The sequence below is a fragment of the Sphaerodactylus townsendi genome, linkage group LG04, assembly GCF_021028975.2.
Source record: "Sphaerodactylus townsendi isolate TG3544 linkage group LG04, MPM_Stown_v2.3, whole genome shotgun sequence".
NCBI lineage: Eukaryota > Metazoa > Chordata > Lepidosauria > Squamata > Sphaerodactylidae > Sphaerodactylus > Sphaerodactylus townsendi.
The window spans coordinates 94985451-95006474 of NC_059428.1; the positions used below are offsets into that span (position 1 = coordinate 94985451).

Genomic DNA, 21024 nt, shown 5'->3' on the forward strand with positions numbered 1-21024 from the left:
TAAAGGCAGTTTGAAAAAATGCTGAAAAAAATCAATATTTTTCAAAATCCACTTTTGAAATTCCCTTTTAATGCCACCTTTTTTTGGCAGAAAAGTATCTTGGTATTTTTCTGTCTGCCTTTACATGGATGCCCACCCCAAATTGACATGTGTAAAGAGTAGAGAAGAATGACTTGTTTCAGTGATAGAATGCATTTATGAACCACTGTTCCCTGTGCTCCTATGTGCATTGCCTCTGAACCCATGCCCATGTGATTACTCCAAAAGGAAAACAATAGGTCTCTTCTGAGTCTAACCAGGATCACCCAGTGAGTAACACTGCACCTGCTGTAAGAAGGATAATCTACCATTGTTATAACTTAATGCTTTGTAAGCTGTCTTGAACCTTTGGGATACAGCAGAGTATATATCAATCAATAAAATGAATTCCTGTACATCTTTCTGAGTAGAATTTGATTGTGCAGATAAGGAGCTATTATACCCACTGCAGAAATAGCTAGGTAGGCACAGTAGTTCATTTCAGTGTAGCTCACCTTACTGTTAATTATCATTCAATTTATACACACATTTTTCAAATGAAAGATAATATTGGCATTGTTACTGTAATGTTCATTTTGTCATGTTTGGTTTCAGGATCACAACCACTGCAGCTTGCATGATGGACTTGAGAAGATACCCATTAGATGAACAGAACTGTACACTGGAAATAGAAAGTTGTATGTATATTTGTTGATGAACTCATTTCAGTTATGTATACTTTCTGAATGGAATAACATTGGTACAAAAGTTTATTGTTACTAAATATATCCCACATTAGTCCAACTGAGCATTTTCATTTCCCATTTATTTAAATGGGAACATTAGTTAAGTTTGTGAATAGCTTTTTTCCCATTGAAATCAAAATGATGTTGAAGCGTCTCATACCCATCATATTTTTCTTCTATTTTTCTTCTATGTTTTGGGGTACTTTCTGATTTTTCCATATGGAAAGATAAATAAGTTTCTATCATACAATTTGCAGTCTTGTGAAACAAATGTTAAATAGAAAGGCGTGAACAAAATGTAACATCAGTCTGATTAGGCAAGAGCAATGAGTAGATACTTATCTACAACACAAGAGAACTAGTGTTCATATTTTAATCAGATTCACTTTGAAGAAATCAAGCACTGAGATTCAATTTACTTTCAGTGTGCTTTATTATGGATGAATGATCTTGTTATGGTCCCCCCTGGGCTGTCAGATAGACCTACTTATGATTAGAAATTCCGTTGCACATAGCAAGCTCAATCTCTCTCTTCCATCTAGTTGTTTTCTGTAATTGGAGTGTTCATATCATTTAAAATTGTGTTCAAGAGGCACTGCACTCTCTTCTACGATGTGGTGGACAGGAAGAATTTCTATGTACATAAAATATCAATATACACTAATGAACTATTTTTGTGTGAATTATACTTGGCATGCTTCCATTCCTACTGAACTTAATTGGAATTTTTCCATGGTTTTCTAAAAAAAGAACCAAGCCAACTGTCTCAAATGCATCTGATTGTACTGCTAAAATCTTTGACTTCTCCTGAAACATTTTCTAAAGAACTAGCAATTTGCCACTACATTTGATAATGCAGTAGTTGTGTTTTATACATGTCTATGGAGGAGGTTTTTTAAGAGCAGCAAATATGCTTTTTCCAGCACTTCCAATCTCTTCATTGCATTTATGCCAAAATGCTTCAGCCTGCACTGAATCTAGTTATAGCAACATTTCTGAAATTTCAGGACCAGCATAGATTGTGTAGATGGCACTTACCTTGCTGTCATTGCTAAATATTCAATTGGGAAAGGGCCTGACTTTTCAAGGAACATTTCTTGTTTTCCTGGTGCACTTCAGAGTTGACCGAGAAATATGAGAAAACTGTAGCATAAACCTTTTTGCCATTACCATTCTGAACAGAATTTCTTAGTCCATAAAAAGAATCAGATTCATCTAGGCTGCTGAATGTTCAAGCACTATGTTTTAAACATAAAACTTGATGTTTCATGGAAATAGTGTCCAAGACTACAAATTATTATTATTATTTTGTCCTTGGTGATTCCGCACAGGCCAACATTGCAGGATGTTATAAAAACTGTTTTTTGGGGAGGGGGAACTTCGCACAGGGCCTGTTTCCAAAACAAGTTTGGTCCATTTTATTCCCCTCAACAGGATTTTCAAAAATCATTGAACTGGCGATGCTTTTGCACAGTTCTGGAGTAGAGGAGTTCCCATGTGAACACAACAGGCAGGAGACACTTTATTTTCCTCCTTTCCACTCATTCACTTTAGGTTCCATGCTGTCCACTATGTCAGGGAGAATCTGCCTGCACACAATTCTGTGTAGGTCACCCAGCCAGAGGCGGAGGTACCAGGGGGCTGGGAGGTGCGCATTGCACCGGGCGCATGCCTGGGGGTGTGGAAAAACCCCACTGCAGCACCCCACTCCCCCACCCCCCATGGCACCCCCCTGCCCCCACACTTACCTTATTGAAACATTGTAGGCTGGAGAAGCGGCCTGTTCCCTTCAGGTTGAAAATGGCCTGGTGGGAACCACACTTCCCAGGAGACCTTGCGAGCCCCAAGGTCTCATGGGAAGTATAGTCCCCACCAGGCCGTTTTCTGCCTGAAGGAAACAGGCTGCTTTTCCAGGCTGAACTAAGGTAAGTATAGGGGGGGCAGGGGAGCAGGGTGCTGCAGGGGGGGGGAGGCAGAAAACACAGAGTGTGCACCAGGTGCACTCTGGCCCAGCTACACCTCTGCACCCAGCACATTGTGCCGAACAAGGTACAAAGTCCCCCAAGCAAGTTTTTCTCCCATGGCAGTATGACAGCCATCTGGATCTACAGCAATACATTCATTATTGCCAGGTCATTACAAGGAGGTCCCTTTCTCTTTTTTCTTTTATTTTGTGTGCTGAACATGTGCAAATACACAGGTGCAGTCAATCTGATTGTGGGACAATAGGCATGGCTGAGGAGTTCATTTCTGTATGCTTTTGTATGTGTTGCAGGAAATAAAAAGAGAGAGAAGCATCTTGTGCAAAGGCGCAAAAGCAGCCCAAATTGTTTCCATGGGCTCCAAGCACTGCCTGAATGGGTAAAGGGCACACATGCAAACAGAAAAAAAGGAAAATTGGTTCCTTTATAACAACTGCAACCCACTATACATATGCTGTGTGAAATCCAACCTTGTTCAGTAACTGTTAAGTGCCACATCTAGTATCTAGTATCATTATATAGAAGAAGAAGAAGAAGAAGAAGAAGAAGAAGAAGAAGAAGAAGAAGAAGAAGAAGAAGAAGAAGAAGAAGAAGAAGAGGAGGAGGAGGAGGAGGAGGAGGAGGAGGAGTTTGGATTTATATCCCTCCTTTCTCTCCTGCAGGAGACTCAAAGGGGCTTACAATCTCCTTGCCCTTCCCCCCTCACAACAAACACCCTGTGAGGTGGGTGGGGCTGAGAGAGCTCTGAGGAGCTCTAATGATATATGGTATCATTACATTACTATGCCTTGAAAAAGCTATGTAGCCAATCAGATAAAAGTTAAAATACATACGAAACACAAAAACATTTGTTAGAAAAGAGAGATCATTGAGGGAATACTGAATGAAACAAAGAAGTCTTCATCTTATGGTAGAAGACAGCAACAAAATAGGACAGTTGGATCTTTCTGAGGAAAGAGTTCCAAAGCTTTGGTGCCATGAACGAGAAGGCCCTCTCCTGTGTTGCCACTCAAGGCTTCTGAAGAGGACTATAATGGTTGAGTGGGTTCATAAGAGATTAGGCGGGTATATTAGTCCCAAATCATATTGAACTTTGAAGTGCATTGAAGTGCATTGAATTGTGCACAAAAACAAATTGGAAGCCACTGTAGACATGTGTCAATTAGATTGGAAGCCACTGTAGACATGTGTCAATTAGATTGATAAGGCTCAATTAGATTGATAAGCATTTTGAATGTGGTGCTCTATACAAACTGAAATTCCAGACACTTTTCAAGAGCAGCTGTACATAGAGTACATTGCAGTAATCTAATCTAGATATAACCAGGACATACACCACAGTAGCCAGTTCTTTTCTGCTCAGAAAAGGTATCAGCTGGCTAACCAGTTGATGCTGGCAAATGCACTCTTGGCTACAGAGGTCACCTGCTTACCCAGCAGTAGGCCTGAGTCCAAGAGCACCACCAGACTGTGGACTTGTTCCTTCAATGGGAGTGCAGTGCCATCCAGAATGACACTTTAAAACCCAGTTCAGACTTTCTGCCAACCAGTAGTGCTTCTACCTTTCCAGGATTACTGGTAAATTCCTGCCATACAGATATGGGTGTATGAAAGTGTCATCAAGTCAGTTTAGAAGGGCAGTGTTTCCTATCTTCACAGATTTAACATTATTCTTGAATAAATACCCGCAGTTTTTAGCTCTATCATTTTCTTTGCTAAGGTTTACATTAATATTGTAGAGACATTTTCACTCCTAGAAGGTATTTTTATTGATTGATTAAAGATTTATTCAGTTGTATTTTTAGGGACCAGTCCACCGAGGATTGGTACAGAAAGATGTCAAAGAATAAAAAGAGATATGGTGGAACCACTGTTTTTGGTTATAGTTTACTCAAGGAAAACACCAATTTCTCCATTTTGTTTACAGCTAGAGGGGCAAAACACCCCCCTTGCCCCTTGCATTATCATATCAATGTTTGAGAAACTGGGCCACATTAATGTTTCTTCCCAAGTAAATTAAAACCGATAATTGTAGTCCTTCCCTATTTCAGTATGTACTTTTATTAAAAGAAAAAATTTTAGGTAGACAACATTTCAGGAAAAGAAAAAGGAGCAGAGTCTAATTGATCCATAGCTTGTTTTATGGTTTCTGAGGGTAAGAGCAGTTTGACCAATGCAATGCATTATTTATCACCAAAACAATTCTGGAGAATGCTCTTGGAATTCCTGCTACTCCATTGATGAAGAGAGCCTGATTGGCTGCTTTTTGGGGGGGGCCAGGCATCGATGCAGATTATTATAAAATCATGGCTGAGAACAATAAGTAAATATTTTGCCCTGTATTTGGTTTTTATGCTGCTGTTTTATTTTGCTTCTTTCGATTACTTCATTTATCTGATTGCTAATTGGCTTTAATGGTTTTTTAAATATATTTTATTGTGATCTTATTGCAAACATTTCTGAGCATTTCAAAAATCTAACAAATATTCTAAAAATGTATTTTATACTTTACTGATAGATGGCTACACTACAGATGACATAGAATTTTATTGGAGAGGTGGTGATAAAGCAGTGACTGGGGTGGAGAAGATTGAGCTTCCCCAATTTTCAATTGTGGAATACAAACTTGTGTCCAGGAATGTTGTCTTTGCCACAGGCAAGTGCTTGTTGTTTTTTCAATATTCAGCTTTCTTGTGCATGACCATTTTTGTTTTAGTGTAACCAGTAAAAGGTAAAGGACATTAAGCAATCTTTGGAGCATTGCCCTTTTAAGAAAGTCATAGAGACAGGCTGCCCAGGAGGCAGCTTCCCTGAAGCCGAACCTCAGAGCCGACGGGGAAGGGAAAGGGTAAGTGAGTGAGGGGGATGAGGCGCTGTGTGAGTAAGTGGGTCTCCATGGGGGGGGGGGGCGCCTGGAGGGGTTTTTGTCTCTGCGCGCCATTTGGACCCCGTATGCCGAACTCTGGCTACCACTAAGGTATTCTTGAGGGTTCTCCTTCTCTCAAGAGTAGCATTTGAGGGACATTTTGGGCTGCAGCTGGTATGGGGATGGAAGTAAGGAAGTCGTGCTCCTGCATATGGAAATCCATTTATAGAAACTTTAGGCAGTATCCAAACCATTATGTATCTGATACATAGTTGTTACAGTGTAATAAATTAAATGTTAACAAGTAGACTACTAATAATTTTTTGTAAATAATAACAGCTCAATATAGGATAAGTCAGCTGTTTTAAAATTGTAAATTAACAGTATTGCTAGTAATCAGCCTCAAAACTGAACCTTGACTGGAGAGGGTTGGGGTTTTTTTTTTGAAGGAATAATAGAGTTCATCTAATATGCATTCAGTGCAAGTGCTTTGTAATATTTCATTCAGTGTTCTAAAGATGTCAAAACAGTCTTTCAAATGTGTTTGTGTTTCCACGGAAAGTAAAACTATTTTGCCTTGTTAGTATCTTCAATATTTATATTAGAAGAAAAAAATGTAATGACGACCTGATGATTTCCCTCTGTTTTTGATAGGTGCCTATCCGAGACTGTCACTGAGCTTTAAGTTGAAGAGGAATATTGGATATTTTATTCTTCAGACCTATATGCCCTCAATACTGATTACCATTTTATCATGGGTTTCATTCTGGATCAATTATGATGCATCTGCAGCAAGAGTTGCCCTCGGTATGGAATGAGGACAAGTAGGATGTTTACATGTAACACCAAAATGGTTGTGATAGCTTTTAACTCAGGGGTCCTAACATGGCACCCTTGAGTGACATGACACCCACTGATACCTTTTCTGGTGACTGCCAGTCCTTTTTAGAATGTGGCAGAGCAGGTTGCCCCTCAGGGCTTCCAGCTGGCCATTCAAGATCTGATTGGCTGTTCAAATTTTTTAAAAGGTGCTCTGGCAGCAGCTGTCACTGCACAAGGATCTTTATTTAGTGACTGAAGGTAAGCTGTGTATGGTCAACAAAATATATTTGTATTGTCGAAGGCTTTCACGGCCGGAATCACTTGGGTGCTGTGTGGTTTCCGGGCTGTATGGCCGTGTTCTAGCAGCATTCTCTCCTGACGTTTCGCCTGCATCTGTGGCTGGCATCTTCAGAGGATCTCTGAAGATGATCCTCTGAAGATGCCAGCCACAGATGCAGGCGAAACGTCAGGAGAGAATGCTGCTAGAACACGGCCATACAGCCCGGAAACCACACAGCACCCAAAATATATTTAATTTGTTCCCTAAAAGGTTTCTGTTAAACAGTACATTTTCCTGAAATGTTGAAGAGTTACTATTAGAGTAACACATGACCTTACTACCTGACTGTTTCATGATTATCAGCCAGTTTTGGATGCCTGTTCTAAGACCAAGGTGATTTGGAATAAGGAAGAAATAGATTCTGTGGGTACAGCATTTGAGAGTATGTTCTGAATATAAGAACATGTAATTTATTGTAAAACTAATTTGCTCACTCAAAAGCAAGTGGCTGCCTCTTGGCCAGCAATGCTTCATGCTACAGCAGAATGGAGCTTAGCAACTGTGTGCCATCATCTGCTGCTGGGATTTTCTCAAGCAACACAATGAAAGTGAGCAATCCTCATTTTGACCCCTTGCTGTTTTCCTGAAAAGGATACATTTTTCTTCCTTGCTTACAAACTATGCCCCATTCTGTACCAGCAGTATCTCCACATGCAGAAGTTTATAAAGTGATTTTTCCAGAAACATACATTAGGATACAATCATGCTATTTTTTTGTTCTTGTCAGTTTCATTGACTTCTGAAATAGCTTTTAGAAAACTACATGAAAGTAAATCATAATATTTGAAACACAGACATTATTTTCTCTTTTTCTTTTTTCTCCCTAGGTATTACCACCGTGCTCACTATGACAACTATCAACACTCATCTCAGAGAGACTTTGCCTAAGATCCCCTATGTCAAAGCCATTGACATGTATCTTATGGGCTGCTTTGTATTTGTCTTCTTGGCCTTACTTGAATATGCCTTTGTCAACTACATCTTTTTTGGAAAAGGCCCACAAAGACAGAAGAAGCTTGCCGAAAAGACAGCCAAAGCAAACAATGATCGTTCTAAGTTTGAAAGTAACCGGGTAGGATTCTTCACATTATCTTTATGTCTATATTTTCTGGGGCTGGATAACAAAATTTATGGATCAGGGCAAACAAGATAAGATGGGATCCCTAAGTCTGCAATGGAAATGCAGCACTATTTTAGATACTATTTCTTTTGTACTTTAAAAAATGTCACATGAGCCTAGTTGTTCTGGGGATTAAGACACAGGGAATGATTAGTCCCCATAGCATTTTTAGTTAAAAATAAAGAAATACAATAGAAAATTATACCATGCCCCATAGCAAACTGGGAGACTCAGTATTAGCTAGTTTGACCCTCAGTTTTCTGCATTGCATAGAAAATACAGCCATATTTTGTGTATCTTCTTAGTAACATAAAATATCCCAAAGCACATATTCACAGAGTGAGAACTTCTACAATACGTTCTTCTGGAAAGTTACAAAAATTTTGTGTCCTGAAAAGCTCCTTCTCCCAGGTTTAACATTTTTGGCATCACCAGTAAAAATATTTTCAATCCTGGGAATTTCTCCTTCCATCACTGGCACGTCCTTGGTATGACTGAAGGATAGGATGCTTTATAATTTAGGAAGGGCAATACTTTTTTTGGTGCCCAAACTATGTCACCTTTTCTTCTACTACAGTCTATTCTTTTGTTATTTTGAGGGGCTTATAAAATGGTGTATGAGATTGAAAAGGTGAATAAAACAGCTTCCCTGAGCCTATGGGTGGTAGGGTGGGGTATAAAACCAATAATAATAAATAAATTTATCCCTTTCCAATGAGACTAGAACTTTTGAACATTCAATAGTTAGGAGACTCAGGACAGACAAAAGGAAGTAATTTCTTATTCAACCAGTAGGTAAATTGTGGAATTGTCTGTCTTAAGACATAGCGATGGCTGTTGACACAGATAGCTGTAGAAAAGAATTAGACAGATTCCTGGAGGATAGATCAGTGGCTACTATCCATAGCAATTTAAGGGAACCTCTTTATTCAGAGGCAGTAAACTTCTGAATACCAGTGCTAAGAGACAATATAAGTGGAAGTCAATGACCTGTTCGTTGGTCCTCCAAGGTAGCTGACAGACCACCATGTAACACAAGTTGTTGGAGTAGCTGAACGACTGGTCTGACCCAACATCTATATGTTTTTATGTTAAGAAATGTGTCATATAACTCTAACCTAAGAACTGTCAACTATTTTTCTTATTTTTCTTACTAGATAGAAATAGGATAGACATAAGTATTGTGTGTGGTATATGTGCTGATGTGTTGCTAGAACAAAAATATCATCTAATCAACAGCAAAAACTTTTATGTTCCTATGCTGCCTTCTTACTGAGGAAAGTGGCAGACCTTGCATTGAGCAGTTTAACTCTGTATGGAAGATGTTATTCACAATGTGATTGTTGGTGTGATTATTTAGTCAGTACAGATAATGGAACATGATGCAGTGATTGATCATGAATTACCTGTCTCAAGATTCTGCTGCAAGCCAGAGAGCAATCTAGTATAATCTCTTTTGTGCTATACAAAAGAAACTAAATGGAAGGTGATAAATGTCTAGTTATTTAAGGACAAAAGGTTTTAGGAACAGTGTTTTTATTCTTCTGTGTACCAGAATTCTTACTACCTGCATCCGTACAAGTTACCACAGTAGGAAACAATAAACTATGTAAAAAGAATATGAGAGAGTATTAAAAACATATGGGATGATAATACTGTAAGTTTTACTGGGGTGCTGTGTGGTTTCCGGGCTGTATGGCCGTGTTCTAGCAGCATTCTCTCCTGACATCTCGCCTGCATCTGTGGCTGGCATCTTCAGAGGATCTGATAGTTGGAAAAGAAAGCAAGTGGAGTATATATACCTGTGAGTAAAGGTCAATAGGTGAGGGCATCTGAATAGGAGTGGCCTGGCAAGTGAGTAACAATGAAGTGAAGCATGTGAGTAACAAAAGAGATAGCAGGGTCAATAGGTGAGGCATCTGAATAGAAGTAGTCTGGCCTTTGTTCCCTTTGATTATCTGTAGTCATCCTGTGCCTGTGTGGAGCTGATTAGTCACTATCTTGACTCTAGTGTTTTTCAAAACAGGCAGCCAAATTCTGTTCATTTTCATGGTTTCTTCCTTTCTGTTGAAATTGTCCATGTGCTCATGGGTTTTAATGGCTTCTCTGTGTAGTCTGACATAGTGGTTGTCAGAGTGGTCCAGAATTTCTGTGTTTTCAAATAATATTCTGTGTCCAGGTTGGTTTATTATGTGTTCTGCTATTGCTGATTTTTCTGGCTGAAATAGTCTGCAGTGCCTTTCGTGTTCTTTGATTCATGTCTGAGCGCTGCATTTGGTGGTTCCTATGTAGACTTGTCCACATCTGCATGGCATGCGGTAGACTCCTGCAGTAGCTAGAGCAGGGGTAGGGAACCTGCAGCTCTCCAGATGTTCAGGAACTACAATTCCCATCAGCCTCTGTCAGCATGGCCAATTGGCCATGCTGGTAGGGCTGATGGGAATTGTAGTTCCTGAACATCTGGAGAGCCGCAGGTTCTCTACCCCTGAGCTAGAGGATTCCTCTTATCCTTTGCTGAACGTAGCATTTGTTGAATTTTCTTAGTGGGTCTGTAGATTGTTTGTAGGTTATGCTTCTTCATCAGTTTTCCTATGCGGTCAGTGGTTCCCTGAAAAATCAGCAATAGCAGAACACATAATAAACCAACCTGGACACAGAATATTATTTGAAAACACAGAAATTCTGGACCACTCTGACAACCACTATGTCAGACTACACAGAGAAGCCATTGAAATCCACGAGCACATGGACAATTTCAACAGAAAGGAAGAAACCATGAAAATGAACAGAATTTGGCTGCCTGTTTTGAAAAACACTAGAGTCAAGACAGTGACTAATCAGCTCCACACAGGCACAGGATGACTACAGATAATCAAAGGGAACAAAGGCCAGACTACTTCTATTCAGATGCCTCACCTATTGACCCTGCTATCTCTTTTGTTACTCACATGCTTCACTTCATTGTTACTCACTTGCCAGGCCACTCCTATTCAGATGCCCTCACCTATTGACCTTTACTCACAGGTATATATACTCCACTTGCTTTCTTTTCCAACTATCAGATCCTCTGAAGATGCCAGCCACAGATGCAGGCGAGATGTCAGGAGAGAATGCTGCTAGAACACGGCCATACAACCTGGAAACCACACAGCACCCCAGTGATTCTGGCTATGAAGGCCTTTGACAATATACTGTAAGTTTTAGTCTTATGTTTTTTCAACAGAATCCTTTGAGGTATATCCAGCCACATTTTGTGGAAATGTCCAAGTCCCATGAAATGTAGGCTTGGATCCAGCAGCACACAAGGAGAAACATAACTAGGCTTAGTGCAGTTCTGTTTGCATAAGATGGTGTGCCACCCTTTGATCCCTATGTATCGTAATTATCAGAAATTGGTTGCACAAAATCATGCACAAATGGAGTTACAGTAAGTTTTATTTAGCTAAAGTAGCTATCTCAGACTGTTTCTTGTGTTTCTGATTGCTCAAGATTGTTGGATCCAAGTAGGGTTGCCAGCCACTAGGTCTGAAGATATCCTGGGATTACAAGTGATCTCCAGGCAACATAGATCAGTTCACCTGAAGAAAATGGCTGCTTTGGAAGGAAGACTCTGTGGTATTATATCACCTGAAGCCAGTGGTGGGATCCAAAAATTTTAATAACAGGTTCCAATGGTGGTGGGATTCAAACAGTGGCGCCATCGCACACACACATCTCCAGTCTCTATTGGGCAGGGAGGTTGTTTTAGTAACCCCTTCTTGGCACTCAGAAAAAATTAGTAACTACTTCTAGAGAAGTGGTGAGAACTGGTTGGATCCCACCTCTGCCTGAAGCCTCTCCCCTCTCCAAACCCCTCCATCCTCAGGATGCACCACCCAAAATCTTCACGTTTTTTCCAACCCAAGCCTAGATCCATTTCATGGAGGGGGGTAGAGAAAATCCGCTTGCATTGCACCCCTGCTTTTCAAAAAACTGAATTATGTTCTATATGGCTGGATAAAAGTTGGCATTTTCTTCTTCTTGGGATATAAATGTGAACATATCTAATGGTCCCACAGAAACCACAGAATTGTAGTTTTGTGAGACTTCTATTAGATTTTTAGCTCCCTTCACAGAACTCCTACTCCCATGATGTCTTTTTTTGGGAACCATAATAGTTAAACTGGTTTAAAACTGATTTAAATTAAATGTGTATCATCAACTAGCAACTCATACAGAATCTTGACTTGTTGGGAAAGGGTGGGACAGAAAGAAAATAAATAAAATTAATAAATCCAGAAAAGTCAGCGGTTAATAGGACAATAGATAACATATGTCTAGTTCTTTTTCCCCTTCCTCTGCTCCTCCTCTATTCTACTGAAACTGTTGATTTTTTCCTTCTCCCAGGGGAAATTGGTAACATTGAGGAAAGACAGCAGTTAAATATGTGAGGCAAGCTCTGAGGTACCAGACTGATTGCCAAATTCATTGCTTGTGAGGCGATGCTTTAGCCCACATACACTAGGACCAGATACTGATGGCTCATTGTGCTTTACTGCGTTGTAGATTGATTGTTTGGGGGTGTTTTGTTTCTGCTTTTTATTGTCTTTGTTCTTACTCAGATGCTAGGAAGACTCATTTATGGACTAAGACTTTTCAACAGTGAGCAGATAATGTTTAGGTTTCAGCTTGGCTGAAGAGTAAATAGCTTCACTGAAGGGGAGGCAAAGTTGTTAATTGTAATGTAAGAAAACGAAACAAAAATGGGAATTGCTAATGCAAACTTGGACACGTTCAGGTGCACGTCCTCTAATAGGAACAGCTGCTGAAAACAATTCATTTAGGCAGTTTAGTAATTCAGCATACACATTTTTTCATTGGGAAGATCAACTGTTGTGATTAATATAAGAAATCTTTTAAACATTAATGATGATAAAGAAGAACTAGTAGTATGTTTGGTATTTTTCTTTAAAAAATAAACATTTTACCAATCCCGTTGACTTGGTTTCCGGAGGATGATCTCAACAAAGCAGAAAGATATGGCAAGGGGGGAAAACCTCTTTGGATGTCTCGGTCTGAAGCAATTTATGCAAGTTTGGTCATAAAAATGAAATACAACACTTTGAAATATAAGGAAATTAAGGAAATGATCATAGCACTTGAATTCTTCTACGTATTCTTGGGTTGGACGTGACTGATGTCTGATGGGGTCTCTTCCTCAACCATGTATTGGCAGCTATTAGATGTAAGCCATGGACTACCAGGACTAACAGTTTCAGTTATTTGATACATATCCAGTCTTTACTTGGTCGTGATACTTATTGCCAGTAGTACAATGATAATAAAAGCAGCAGAAAGTAAATAAGCTTTCTGTTTCTCCAGATTTTTTGGGAAGCCATTGCTTATCTGAAGTATGTGTAAGGTTCACAAGTCCTGCATTGTTTATGCTAAGGAAAAATAGAATTGATGTTGTGTGAGAATTTTAATAACTGAAGCAATATACATAGTTTACACATAAATTCAGGATTCATTAATATGTTTTATGTAATAAAATAATAGATCAGGGGTCCCCGACCTTTATGAGCCTGAGACACATTTTGAAATTCTGACATTGCATCGTAGGCGCAGCAATAAAATAGCTGCCGCAAGAGGTGAATCCAGCCACAAAATGATTGTCACAGCTTAAACTTCAGTAACACAGCATAGATCCTTGTGCAGTAGTGGCAGCTGCTGTTTGAGCAACACTAAAATAACTTGCAACTCTCCAATAGTCAATCAACTCTCCAATAGTCAATCAAAAGCCTTGCTGGGCAAAAGCACTACATGGCTCCACCAACTTCATTCATTCATTCATTCATTCATTCATTCATTCATTCATTCATTCATTCATTCATTCATTCATTGGACTTGTACCCCGCTCTCCCCCATAGGGCTCAGAGCAGCTAACAACCAACAAAACAGAATATCAGAATCAAATATGAACAATAAATAAATATGAACAGCAACAAGTATACTAAAACCATAACCCCAGCTTATCAAACATCATTAAACAGCATATCAACAATATTAACATTTCTTAACGGAATAACAAATAGCAAAAACATATTAGAACTTAGCATAAAATATAACTGCATCATACACATAATAATATAATATAAAATAACAGCTTGACCTCATTAGCAATTGTATAACAACAAGCATGAAATAACAGCAAGACATAACACCACAATACTATTCTTGCATCTTATCCCTCTTTTAAAGTAAGACCAATATGTTAAATTCAGGAACATTAGTTCTTAAAAGATGGCTTTCTTGTGACTAGTGTGCTTTCACACAATACAATCACAAATAAATCCAAACCCCACTAACTAGCCAATAACCTAAAAACAATATAACACAATACAAACCTAACTCAGTAACTAATACTAATATACTAAGCTAAGCTAATTCCATCTTTAAGCTAGCACTAAACAACTAAACTACCGCGCTACCACATAAGACAATATAACAACTGAAGGAAACAGTCTGACCACCCACCCTATACTAGCAAATAGTCCTATTCCCCGCCCCCCGCCCCGTACAACTTGATCTTAAAAATTTAAACAGAGTTCAGCCATACAGAGACTGGAAGAGAGTAGCAGAATATAAAGATCTTAGTTCTAACCAGTGTCCACAGCTGTTGGACAGATAAGAGTTAACCCCTTCCTTGACAACAAGTAGCCAAGAGTTCTGTAGCTGTCGCATAGTTCTTGTTCGGCAGTAGACTCTAGTAGGTTTCCAATAGGGTGCCAGTCAAGGAACTCTGCCACTGACCCCCACTTGCCACCCTAGAGGGCCCGAAGGAGTAACCAGGTCTTAACTTAACTGCTGCTATAACCAGGTCTTAACTTGCAGCAGGGCTCGCTCTGCCTGAGTGCTCTCACCACTCATGAGTAGCCCCCGTCTCCTCCATTACCACCATATGGAAGCCTGGATGTCCTCCAGGAGTTGCTGCCTGAGGGTTCCTACTTGAAGGTATTCTATAGGGTGCCAGCCAAGGGACTCTGCCACTGACCCCCGCTGCCACCCTAGGGAGTCCAAAAGAGGTTTTGCTGCTGCTGTAAACAGGTCTTAATCTGCAGCCGGGTTCGTCTCCCCTAAGTGCTCTCACCACTCGTGAGTAGCCCCTGTTTCCTCCGTTGCCACCATACAGAAACCAGAATGTCCTGGATGTCCTCAAATTGCTGGGTCCTGAGGGCCCCTGCCTTCGGCCCTCTCTGCCAATCTCTCAATCAACAATGTCTTCTAACCTGACTACAGTGGGGAGGTTTATCCATTGCCAGGTAGTAAATACAGCTGTTGCAGACCCATGGGGTTAAAAACAGGGCTAGAAGTAAAACAAGCCCAGCTGCTAAAGGCTGGTGCATATCTCTCAGTCCCGGCTCCAGCTTCTGCCAGTTGCAAAAGCTCATAAAAACACTTGGAAGGTGACAGAAAAGGTGTCAGTGGGGATGCAAAGTTCTTGCTATTCATAAACAGGTCAACTGTCTCTCTCTCTCTCTCTCTCCCTCTGGTTCTTTCTGTACAACTTAGCTCTTCTCTGGTTAGACATTGTGTTAAGTTTTGGGCACCACAGTTTAAGAAGGATATTGATAAACTGGATTGTGCCCAGAGGAGAACTACAAAAATGGTGAGAGCTCTGGAGACCAAGTTCTATGAGGTAAGGTTGAAAGGCCTGTTTATTTTTAGCCTGGATAAGAGATGATTGCCATCTTTAAGAATTTGAAGGGCTGTCATATAGAGAGGATAAGAGTTATTTGCTGATGTCCCAGACTAGAACCAACAAGTTGAAATTAAATCAAAAGGGATTTTGGCTAAACATTAAGAACTTCCTGACAGCATTGCTCCACAGGCTTTCTTGCAGGGTGGTGGGCTCTTCTTCGGAGATCATTAAGCAGAAGCCAAATGGTTATTTGACAGCAATGCTGATTCTATGAACTTAGGAGGATCATGAGAGGGAGGGCACATAGGGATGAACCAGCGTTTGGCTCTTGTGGCTCTTTCTTACCTGCCCAGAATAATGCCACTTTAAGGTCAGGAAATTTTCTTGCAGGCCAAATTGGCCAGGAATTCTGGAGGGGTTTTTTGGCCCTTCTTTTGGGCATGAAGCAGGGGTTATTGGGGCAGTGGAGGGGAGGTAATTATGAATTTCTTGCATTGTGAACAGAGTTGGACTAGATGAGGTCCCTTCCAGCTCTATTTTCTTTGTCCTGCAAATATTATGGACTAATGCTGTGAAGGAAGGCATTCTGCAGTGCAAACTTGGCTTAACTTGTTTTGAGAGCACAGCTGGAGCTGAAGAGTTGGTTTTTATACCCCACTTTTCTCTACTTTTAAGGAGTCTCAAAGTGGCAGACAGCCCAATCCAGATGGGGAGGGAACTCTTCTGTGGCCAGGAATGGCACAGAGGGGGAGGTACCACAGCACCTCTGGGCTGCGCAGCAAGGATTGAGGAGAGCAAAATCTTGCTGCTACACAGAAAAGCTCCATTGGAAAAAAATGACTTATGCTATGCATTTCTCTGACAAGTCAGAGGGCTGTGCTGGGGTGTTCTGGGACTATCAGCCTGGTGAAAGCTGACCAAAGTTAGCTCCACCCGAGGGAATGTCCCTGCTCACCTCTGTGTTGGTGTGCTTTTGGATGCCTACATAGCCTCTGAGCTTTGAGCCCTTCTGGGTTTGGACACCACAGAGCTCTGCGGTACCTACCCACTGGTGCTTTAGGTCTCCCTGGTGGCATAGGTGTCCCTTACACCAGTGGGGTGGGCAAATGTGTTGACACGGCCCTGCATTGCTCCCACAGTCCATTCCACCACCACCCTCTGGATTGGGTTGGTACAATTGCCTGCATCCCACACAGCAGGCACCTTGTGAGGTAGCTGGGGCTGAGAGAGTTCGGAGAGAACTGTGACTGGCCCAAAGTCACCCAGCAGGCTTCATATACTGGATCTGGGAAACAAATCCAGTTCACCAGATTATATTTGTTTGTTTGTTTGTTTGTTTGTTTGTTTGTTTGTTTGTTTGTTTATTTTCAGACTTATATAACGCCCAATCCCCGAAGGGCTCTGGGCAGTGAACAACATAAAATTCAAATACAAAAACATAAAAATCAAATATCAATCAGTCATTAAATAACACGAATTAAAAACGCAGCAGTCTGGCTCTCACATGTATTAATTACCTTTAGTACTTTGCTCCCTAAAAAATCAATTCTACACAAATGATATAGCAAAAAAAAATATTTACTGGAACAAATGGTTGAATATTTAAAAAATAACTAAAGAACTTCTGATACTGAAAATGTCTTAGAAGGAACACTAGAGCACACTGTTTTCGGTGTCAGTTATTATGAATGGGCCTTGTTTCTCTGGCATGTGGCCAGTTTCAAAGTATTGCTTACAACGTTATATGTGTTAGCATGTTTCTGATTTATAACAGAATCTCTTTTAAATGTTACTTTAATAATCCTTCCTCCTGGAAAATTGCTGCCTGGGAGCATTTTTAGTGAGGGATAAATATGTGTGTGAATTAGGGTAAAGCTTTGTTACATGCATTAAGATCTTAGTCTAATTGGTGATGAAAAGCTCTAGATTACGTATCTTGCTTTATGGAATGATAATTGATGAACTTGTTTGTTTCAGTGCTTCCTTGGGGTGAGGCTACACTTTAATACCCATTTTATTAATTCATTTTATTTCTAATATTATTTATAAATAATTAAAATTCATACATAGGGTTGCTTTTCATGTGTCTTCTAAACAGACCTATGAACCAAACCACATTGAAAATTTCATTTCTTAAAAACAACTGATTTTTTTAAAAAAAATTCATTTAAGCCTGCATTTTAAAATTTCATTTAAACCTACATTGTCCCACACAGAAATTACGAAGTATCGAATATGTACATAGTAAATGGGAAACTGATACTGACATTCAACCCCTGATATACATACACATGTAGATATTTCTGTCTTCAATGAATTAAAAAAATTCCTGTCAATATTTATTGGAAACAATAATAACCTGTTGGGAAAAAATGTAGTATCTGTAGTCCTGTCAAAAATATATGCTAGCTATTTATTTCTGCCACATTATCCAAAACTAGTCACAGTGCAGAATATGTTTAATTTAGAAAAGTAAGATTAAGAAAGAAATATACACAGTGTAATCTTATTGGCTAACCATCATAACTAAAATTAATGTCATGAAGGGTACAGGAAAGCACAATTAGATTAAATTGTTTAGAGAAAGTGTGATATCTGCTGTCAAGGACCCCTGAAGCCAGTGTGATGAAGTGGTTAAGAGCCGTGGACTCTAATCTGGACAACGATGTCCAATGTCCCACTCCTCCACATGATCGGCAGAGTCTTGTCTGGTGATCCAGATTTGTTTTCACACTCCCACATTCCTGCTGGGTGACCTTGAACTTGTCACAGTTCTCTCAGATCTCACTCAGCCCTGCCTACCTCACAAGGTGTCAGTTTTGAAGAGAAGAAGGGAAAGAGATTGTAAACTGCTTTGAGACCCCTTACAGCTGACAAAAGTTGGGTATAAATCCAAGCTCTTCTTCTAGTCCACATGATTCTTGGGAGGGGCCAGCAATACACAAAATTGTAAAACCGTGAGGTCTGAGTCCTCAATCTAATAGCTGTCACCAGCCTTTTTTTACTACCCAAACAGCCAGAAGTCAAGGGCAAGCTTCCAAATTTCCTGGGATTAAAGTCATAAAGACACCCTTGCAAGATAAAGCACTTGCAGATTGAGTTTCACAAAATGATTAACCAGGTAGGTGTAACCACTTAGGCTGAGATACTGAAATTAGATTGAAGCCACCACAAGCTATAATTAAAGTGATTTATTTAAAGTGTGCTAGAATATTTCTAAAAGAGCAGCGAAGATTTAAATAACAAAGGCTAAATCAGAAGAACTAACTACCCAGTAATAGCATTAGCTCAGTTTACTAGATCTAGAAGCCATGAATAAGGCACCAAAAGCATAGCTAGACTGAGTTCTAAACTTTTTGGCCAAGGATTTGAGTTGGCCTGTGCTGATTGGCTAATTCAATCCATGGCTGGTGATGTGAATTAACTAATAACCAGGGGGTCAAAATGAGAGCAATGGTGGGGCTTATTGGCTGCTGAGCCACCTAGTTCTCACAGGTGTTGAGACTCATGATTTCATCTTTACTAACTGAATGGCATATGGCTACACTGTTCTCACCTTGGAGACCAGAGGTGAGTCAGGTTAGAAACTACCTCTTTTTTATCAGAGTTGCAAAAAGGTCACAGCTTGTTGAATCTCAAGAAACAGAAGTTATTTTCCAACGTAAAAGTTTTCTATTGTAGACCTGAAGCCTGAATCAATGTAAAGAGGACTAGAAACTGCACTAAGGGAGTCAGTTTCTGCATCCTCAAATATTTCCCAGAAGACACTGGGACACAAGGACGTAGGTAAAAGGGGGTTTCCCATTACATGTCTGAAGCTCCGCCCCATTTGTGGGTTTTTTGTATTTTAAAGTTTTTTCAGTTTTTGGCCTGCAAGGGGTGCAGTTTTTAAACTAGCAGCACCAAAATTTCAGGGAATTTTCAGGAGACACTCCTGATGATACCACCCAGGTTTGGTGAGGTTTGGTTCAGGGGGTCCAATGTTATGGACTCCCAAAGGGGTGTCCCATCCCCCATTGTTTCCAATGGGAGCTAATAGGAGATGGGGCTACACATTTAAGAGTCCATAACTTTGGCCCCCCTGAACCAAACTTTACCAAACCCTAGTGGTATCATCAGGAGAGTCTCCTAAAGATACCCTGAAAGTTTGGTGCTGTTAGCTTAACAATTGTACCCCTGACAGCAGGCATCCCCCAAATTTCCCCAGAATCTCCTTTTAAATCCACCCTCTTCAGCATGGATGAACCCACCCTCAAACAGCATCACTTTCAATGTTGTTTCAACTCGGGACCCCAGATTCTCCCTTTAAGGTGGATTTAAAAGGAGAATCTGGGCTCCCAGTTTCACCATTGAAAGTGATGCTGTTTGGGGGTGGATTCCAGAATCACAGCAGCCTTCCATGGGGTGGGTGTGTGTGTGTGCAAAACTCAGATTTTTCACTGGGCTCCCTTTTCCATAGCTATGCCTCTGCCTGGAGGGGAGGGCAGAAGGGACTGCCAGCTGCCGGCTGGGAGCCCAGCTGGTGGGGGGCAGGGCAGGGGAGTCTGCCATCCCTGACCTCAGAGAGCTGCTTTTATAAGCACTGAGGCTGGGGGCGGGGCTTGGGGAGGCATGGCCACATCCCCGGGGGGGTGGGGGGTGGCCCCACCCCTGAACACACCCCATAAAAATCTATACCTACATCACTGCTGGGACATTCAGATGCCTTACTTTACAGCTGTTTGGACAGTTCCGTCATGCCTCAAGGTAAATTGTAATCTAGACAGGTTTACAAGATCAATAGTGATTACTCTGAACATCTAACTGTGCTGCTTTGTGAAAGCTGTATAAACTTAATACACAAACTAGTTTTATGCCACATTTTGTCACTGACCATTACGTAGGATTAAAATGTAGAAAAACATAGGAGGAGGAGTCAATTACAGATGGCTTTTAAAGATAGCTAAATGGTCACCTGAAATTGGCATCAGTTGATGTTTAGCACTGAATTGCATTAGCTTTTTAGGTGAGTATAGATGCAGAGTTCAGAACACAATATCCAATCCAATCCAAAAACCTTTATTAGGCATAAACCAGAAGTACCATACATTCCAAATACAAAAAAAGGATCATTGTTATATATCATGGATTAAAAATATAGAACATGGATTAAAAATGTAGCAACTGCTTCAGAAATTTCTAGGGCTGTTCAATAGCTTAGACATTTTAGTTTGTCTGAGAGAAACATAAATTGTAGAAGTAGTAAAGCTCCCAGATCGGTTCTAATATCATTATACCTTGAATAGTAAAGCAGGATATGAGAGATTGAGTCTATAGCATTGGGACAGTACCGACAGCAACGCTCACTTTGTGGGATGTTAAGGAAACGACCTTGAAGATAGACAGAGGGGAATGAGTTGCACCTTGCTCTTGTCATGACCCATCTGCACTTATAATTAACAAGCTGTTC

The 21024-nt window shown here is 40.3% G+C and overlaps 1 protein-coding gene across 1 annotated transcript in view; it reads left to right on the plus strand.

Annotated features, from left to right (window-relative positions):
• Window positions 1-21024, plus strand: part of GABRB3 (gamma-aminobutyric acid type A receptor subunit beta3) — a 230007-nt gene that overhangs the window by 197251 nt on the left and 11732 nt on the right. The window contains exons 5-8 of the mRNA XM_048494338.1: window positions 634-716; window positions 5265-5402; window positions 6267-6419; window positions 7602-7846. Of these exons, the coding sequence (XP_048350295.1) occupies window positions 634-716; window positions 5265-5402; window positions 6267-6419; window positions 7602-7846 (619 nt within the window). The remainder of the gene's footprint in view (window positions 1-633; window positions 717-5264; window positions 5403-6266; window positions 6420-7601; window positions 7847-21024) is intronic.